General features: G+C 39.0%; 1 protein-coding gene across 3 annotated transcripts in view; it reads right to left on the bottom strand.

The window, feature by feature from the left end:
* Positions 1 to 307: 307 nt before the first annotated feature.
* LOC107684340 (E3 ubiquitin-protein ligase KCMF1) overlaps positions 308 to 7,453 on the bottom strand; it is a 59,170-nt gene continuing 52,024 nt past the window's right edge. The window contains exons 4-8 of one of the 3 annotated variants that reach the window (XR_001633845.1): positions 3,773 to 3,874; positions 3,021 to 3,198; positions 2,585 to 2,870; positions 779 to 1,094; positions 308 to 483 (exon numbers count right to left, since the gene is read on the bottom strand). Coding sequence is in view for 1 of the 3 variants with exons in the window: in XM_016480571.1 (XP_016336057.1) it covers positions 833 to 1,094; positions 2,585 to 2,870; positions 3,021 to 3,198; positions 3,773 to 3,874 (828 nt within the window). In the remaining 2 variants the exon portion in view is untranslated. The other 2 variants (XR_001633844.1, XM_016480571.1) reach the window with 2 other exon arrangements.

The following is a 7,453-nucleotide window of genomic DNA, read 5'->3' as shown; positions in this document are numbered from 1 at the left end:
CGCTGATAAAGTGGGCGGTCACTGTTGTGCTCTGATGTGACACAGACGAAGGGGCAGATTGGAGCCGAGTGACAAAAGCTTTTAACAGTTTTTCTTGCGAAGCTACTGCAGGTTCCAATTTTGCTGTTGATTTCCATATTAAACAAAAAAAAAAAATCCTAAACTTGTAGATATTTCGCCCATTTCAAGTGGGCTGTGTTCAAGTAACCCTGGGAAAAGAAAAAAAGTTAAAGCTTTGGGATATTTTGCTTTTTTAATGACAAGGTCATTAAAAATCATGCACGCTGCAAATAACCTCATGCAGTAGTTATGGTAAACCATCCAAGCACTTTTTATTCATTAATATTCATAAATACACACAGCAGCTTCATTAGAGAAGGTCTCTTGTTTCCTCTTCAGTTTTTGAATGTGGAGTATTTATAAGGAGAGCCTTTTGCAAGACACAGGAAGCAGTGGTCTGCCACAGATACCTACGCTCACCTGCTAAAGGAAAAAAATTAGTTATGTGGAATTGATTATCAACTTATATATATTTATTTATATATTTATATTTCTTATTTTCTCTCTCTCTCTCGTTCCGTTTAGGTGTCTCTCGGTTTCGCTCACTCTCTCACACGCCTGTTCTGATGTATTTTGATTTTTTTTTCCTCTCGCTCTCCTTTCATGGATTTATACAATGTAACAAAGGTGACAGACCTGAAATTACAATCACCAAAAAAAAAAGAAAAGAAAAAAAAAAAGGGAAAAAAAATGAGAGAGAGCTGTGTTTTTTGCCCACCGTCATTGGCAGTTACAGCACAGAGGACATTGTCTGCGTTGTGGTGGGATATCATCAAAGAGGAGGTGGTGGAGGCTCCTTGCCTGTGGAGCTCTCCTTCAGGTTGAGGCTCTCCAGAGCCACATCTAAAGGCATGATGTCCACGCAGCCCATGGCGCCGAAGTCAGCAAAGTCTCGCCTTTCATCCTCGTCGGAAGACGAGCTCTCTTCTCGCATTAGTGTGGACAGCAGCAGCTCCTGCACGAACAGGCTGCGGTCCGCGCGCTCGCTCTCCAGCGCCTGCCGTTCTGCCTCTGACATTTTCGGCTCGTTCAACCTGGTGGAATTAGATGGGACAAATACTAAATTAAAAATTTATTATTGTCTATGAAATCTGTTTTATCCCCCCACCCAATTCTGTGCTTTCTTGAATTTTTCTGAATTCCATTTTAATGGTTTAACTGAATGTTAATAATCAAAGAGGATGTCTAAACAATTAAATTCATAACATTTCAACAATTACAATTTTAACAATATAGGGCCCAATAAAATGCGTTTGTCAGGGATTCATCACAGACACTTCAGTCACCATCCAGGATAAGATAAGCACCCTGGAACCATTCACTGTGTTGACACTCACCTGCCTTTAACACACCTATTCCAGTCATCCCATAACCCAGTCAATAAACCATCCTGATTTGCACTTACCTGTTGTGTCTGGCCTTGCTTTGTGACAGCGTTTCATCTTTTCAGAAATTTTATTTTGGGATCCTGTGTTTTATGGTTGAATGCATTTATCAAAAAATGCTGATAATTAAATGAATGCATAAAACGTTACTAGTTTAATTAATCTTTTAAAATGTAATAAAATTAAAATATAACATTTTGGCAAACAAAGTGCTGCACAATAGAGGTTTACTGTTCAATTATAACTAATAAAAAATTGTGATATTTCTTAGAAATAATATTTTAAATTGCTTTACTATTAATATGACTTCAAGATACTGTACAAAACTAATAAGAGTTCTGGAATGAAACTCTAGATGACGCAGTCCAATAGGCCTAACTCAATCTGACCTAATGACATCATCACATGGCTCAGCTGATTGGTTCTCTCCTGTATCAGTAGCCAATGAGCTCGCTGCTCAACATTCAAATATATGACTAGTGCTTGCCGTAGCAGTTGCAGCTTGCTTCAGAAACCCTCCACCTTCCCCAGCTCCACCTGTATAGATCTGCTACGAGGTGATTCATGTATGCTATATGGGGGTTATTTCATGTATGTTATATTTGCAGCAGCAATATTTCTTACATGCTTACAGCAGCATGTTGTGGATGTATTGGCAGTAGCAAGTCTCAGTACTTGCTCTGCCGCAGCAGCAGCGTAGCAGTTCTATTCTGCCAAGCCCAAATACATTAACAATGCCATGTACATTACCATGCCAATCCCTTTCGAGAGTTGTCATGACAGAAATATATTTCTGCCACAATTTTAAGTAAAACCGAACTTTTATTTTGGCAGGGCATAGTGAAGACTTTGAGTTTCTGCGATAGTTTTAACAAATTAAATGGTGAAATACTCGTGAAGTAAACTCTCAGAGCAGCTCTTGATTTGAAGCTCACGTTAATTTTCTTTTTAAAGTTGACTTAAGTGTTCTTTCCCCAGAATTTCATTTTTATTTCCCCTACATTATGATATCTGGACAGTTTTAGAACCCTAACATTTTTGACTATGTCCCAAAAAATATCTGAATTTTCATTTAAAAAATAAGAATGTTCTGAAAATACAGCAACAATCTTGAGAATATGCTGATGTCTGAGCCGTACCGTGTGAGAAGAAACTGGGAGCTGTGGGAGGCCAGCGGGTTGCTCTCAGACATGCCTGTGTTTGTGGCGGTGTTGGGCGGCGGGATGTTGGCGCTGATGTTGCTAGGGTTGCTGCGTTGGCGTGTAGCGTTACGGGCCGTCTCCAGCTGCTGGCGTGCCGCCTGTGCCTGCTGGCGCTCCAGCTGAAGCTGCATTTGCAGCTGCTGCAGCTGCGAGGCCGAGGGGCCAGAAGAGTTGAGCTGCCCTCCTGCAGAGCGCCGCACACCTGACAGCTGAGAGAGCAACTCTGGTGATGTAGACACAAGGGGAAAGAGAACCACTGTGTGAGAAGACGCTTAAAACGGCACTTGCATCAACAAACTGAAGACACATAAGCCAGGTAAGTACAAAGTCCTGTGTACATGCTCCCTACTTCCTGTCTTTAGACATTACACACCTGCTATGGGGTCCATGGCTTCCCTATTGCTTGGAGAGTAGGAGGAGCTTTGTGAAGAGGAGAGGCCACCAGTGGAGCTGCTGGTAAAGTGCATGTTAGTCCGGCGTGCCCGCGGACCGCCCAGTCCCCGCCCAGGGTGGAACATCCGACGCACATGTCGCACGCCGCTGCTCTCGTCGTGCACATGCTGGTTAAGGAGCAACTGGTTGAGAATGTGTCACCACACACCCGATGCAGAAGACACATCACATCTCATCCTCAATCATCTAATATAATCATTAAAATGCTAAGCGCATATGGCACATTGAGCAGTGGCACTCATGCAGAAATTTCAGGTTTGAGTGCGATGTGTTGTGATTTCATTACCTTTTTTGCTCCACACTTTTCTGTCACTTTATCACTTAACTCTGTCTGTTTGAAATATCTTTTGTAATACATAAAAGTAAAATCATAAAGGTTTGGAGTGACAAGAGAGTGAGTAAACAGCAGAATTTTAGGTTCTGTGAGAATAACCTTTACATTTCTTAAAGATGTAAGGACATAAAACCTCAATAAACCTTTGTAAGGTTATCTCTGAAGAGACTTGAACACACACACACAGGCCTCAGTCATTATACATTAGCAGAACCTGTGTGTACATTGTAAAATCATTCTTAAGTAAAGAATAAATTGAACATTGAATGGAAGGTTTTTATGAAAGAAGTCCATTATATATTGGGACATATACACATTAGGTTAAGATAAAAGGATATTAAATCTCTAGGTGCTCTGTGTTCAAGTGCGAGATGAGCAGCAAAGTCATCTGTCACATGATTGGGGTCGCCACCAGGCAAAGCTGCACAGATTGGGCAAATCTGAAACAGAATACATACATATTAATAATGAATTAATGTAACCTCACATTAAGTGGACACATGCTTGTTCATGGTTCTGTTATTTTCATTAAAATTAAAGGTAATGTTTAGAGGTACAAAGTCATGTGTCTGTAAGCAGCAGTCCAGATAGACGAGGAGCTGTTGATATTGTTATAATTGAAAGAGAGAGTGTAAAGTCACAGCAGCAAACAGAGTCAAAAGAGGTATTATAAAAATCAAATGCAGATTATTATTACAACCAGAAGGCCACTTTTATCATTATTTTCCTGTAATATATCCTTATATCTCTCCATTTTATTATCCATCTTCCATTCCAGGAGAGCGAGAACATGTTTAACATTTTTAAAGCAAGTGCATTTTGCATTAAAAGCACATGAATGATTAGTTCAGGAATTTGAACTTTTCTCTCAGTGGTTGATGAAAATTCATATCACGTTCTGTGTAAAGAGTTCTGATGTAAATTCCTGCAGACGATCTGTGTTTGCTGTGAACAGGCTTTATTTTAAACACATCAAACTTTGATGATAAAGGTCTTGAGAAAACCTGACATTGCTGTACAACAGGGCTGGGTTGAAAATAACGATTTCTCGATTTTAATCTATTCTTATTTTAATGAACCAACATTGATTCTTAAATCCCAAGAATCGATCTATGCTCTTGTCAGTTTATGTGCGAACACAACTGCGGGAAACATTATTTGTAGCAAGCCTCCCATCCAATAAGTCGCAAAAAGCTTTGAACTTTGTTACTTTTTAAAGTTTCATCTCTCATATGTCAATTTTATTTTTAAATTCAAATAATAAAATACAGCTTTGGCACTCTTTAAATGCAGCTTGACAGAATGCTGTAGCCACCTTATTTAAAGCATGAAGTGTGAAGTCCATGCGATTATCTCTTACTCTTTACTATCAGTTATTGCACAAAGTAAACATGAATGAACATGAGAAGGTTATGTTGAAAGAAACAGTACAATTTACCAAAACGTATATAATCTCATGTAATCACTTTCAACCGCAGAAAGACGTCAACGAAGCAGTTTGTAAACAATGTCACGTAACGTTAACATTTACCTCAGAAAAGCCATTTATTGCCAAAAAATATACAGTAGACAGGTGTGTGGCTTTCCTAATCAAGTCCAATCAGTATAATCAAACACAGCTGGACTCAAATGAAGGTGTAGAACCATCTCAAGGATGATCAGAAGAAATGGACAGCACCTGAGTTAAATATATGAGTGTCACAGCAAAGGGTCTGAATACTTAGGACCATGTGATATTTCAGTTTTTCTTTTTTAATAAATCTGCAAAAATGTCAACAATTCTGTGTTTTTCTGTCAATATGGGGTGCTGTGTGTACATTAATGAGGAAAAAAAATTAACTTAAATGATTTTAGCAAATGGCTGCAATATAACAAAGAGTGAAAAATTTAAGGGGGTCTGAATACTTTCCGTACCCACTGTATATATTGACCTGTACTATACCTGATCGCCTATACATACAAAATAAATGATATTGAATCAAATCGAGATGAAAACTGAATCAAATCCTAAAATTTGTCTCAGTACCCAGCCCTACTGTACAATAATCATGGGATAAAACAGCTTCACACCATGTCCTAAACAGACACGACGCGACTGCAATGCACTATAAAAGGTTTCTTTACCATGTTAGCGTTTTTGCCCTAACCAGCTGCAAAAAACAGGGATTCTATTTCTGAAATTGTTTCTATTATCTCACATACAGATTATGATTTGTATAGTCTTCAAATTTTATTTTATTTTATTTTAGTTTATTCATTTATTTTTTTGATATCGTTAAGCGTGACTTTAACAGTCAATCAAACTGACAATGGATAGTTTACCTCAGATCTTGAAAGTAAATTAAACGGAACAAGTCAAAGCTGTGAACTCTATGTGAACAAAAACTAGTGTATTACAAGTAGGATTGGGTATTGTTTGAATTTTATCGATTCCGATTCCTAGTTTTGATTCCAATAAGATAAAAAAAATCCAATAAAAAAGTCAAACATTTAGATGTCAAACAAATGTATTCTGTCTTTTTGCAAAGCATTCTGTTGCAGCTGAATAACATGAGCAAAAATCAGAACATTTAGACTTACAAGAGGAACATTTGCCTATGGTTTTAACAAAAATACCACAGCAAAAATAACTAGAATAATATAATATAAAGTTCAAACATTAAATTGTTAAAGACAAGCAAACAGTAAGAAAATAGGAACAAACAAATCAATTATCAATATAAATACAACTGAACAAATTTCAGGTAGGCCAACAGAAATTGAAGTTTAAAAACACTGCAGTTTTCTTTTCATAAATAAAATATAGATTCATCCTCATTAAAGTTACAAAATATATTCAATCAAGATCAGTGAATGATTTTCTTTTTTCTCACCCGTTCACGTTCACTTAAGACAAAAGGGCTGTGTTTACAAGGATATACTGACGTAATTTTGTCCATATTGGCTGCAGTATGTGAAAGAAATCAGTTCCAGCCTTTTCTGAAGTGGAAATGCATGTAATGGTTCGAGAACGAACACAGGCCGGGAACACTCTCGAATTGGTCTCTTGACACTGCATCATCGAAGATGTCGCTTTGGAGTAATCCCCTCCTTCCTCTAATCTACTGAAGCCTTATGAAATCTCGCGGGTGAAAATTCCAGTAGCCCCTCACTGCAGAACACAAGATCCAGGGGGCGTGGTTGGATCCACATCTAGGGGGTGGAGATTGGTAGGTTTAGGGGTGGAGATGGGTGGGTTTAGGGATCAGGGGGTGGAGCCGGGTAGGTTTAGGTATATGTAAGGTGGGAGGAGTTGGATCTGGATCCAACCACGCCCCCTGGATCTTGTGTTCTGCAGTGTGGACCATCTCGAAAATGAATTCGTATCGTTTCGCTGTGCAGTGCATTAAGTCACAATACTGTATATCTATTGAAACGTGCATTCAAGTGAGCGCATTGAGACAGACCCTCGCCCAAGTTTGGCCAGGGGGCTGGATTATATCAGTGGGCCTGAATATATCTACTTTATGGTCAGATAGCCCGTTAGTTGCCTTGAATTTTTTCAAGAGTACTTGGACAGCGATCTTGGAAAGTACTTGGAAAGTGATTTTGTGCCTCTTTGGGATGGCATTATAATGCGCCGTTCACTTGCAGAGGGCACATAATTCTGATGTAGTGAATTTAGGTAAAGGGGTGCAGAGCAAGTGGTGGTTTTGTAGGCAAACATCAATGCCTTGAATTTTAGGCGAGCAGCTATTGGTAGCCAGTGCAAATTGATGAACATAGGTGTGACATGCATTCTTTTGGCTCGTTAAAGACTAATCTTGCAGCCGCATTCTGGGTTAGTTGTATAGGTTTGTTAGAATTGGCTGGAAGACCTGCTAAGAGAGCACTGCAATAGTCCAGTCTGGATAAAACAAGAGCTTGAACAAGGAGTTGTGTAGCATGTTCCGAAAGAAAGGGCCTGATCTTCCTAATGTTGTATAAAGAAAATCTGCAGGACCGGGCAGTTTTAGCAATGTGGTCTGAGAAATTCAGCT

Source organism: Sinocyclocheilus anshuiensis, unplaced genomic scaffold (assembly GCF_001515605.1).
Source record: "Sinocyclocheilus anshuiensis isolate Anshui unplaced genomic scaffold, SAMN03320099.WGS_v1.1 scaffold29, whole genome shotgun sequence".
Lineage (NCBI taxonomy): Eukaryota > Metazoa > Chordata > Actinopteri > Cypriniformes > Cyprinidae > Sinocyclocheilus > Sinocyclocheilus anshuiensis.
This window is presented reverse-complemented; position numbering and strand designations above follow the sequence as displayed.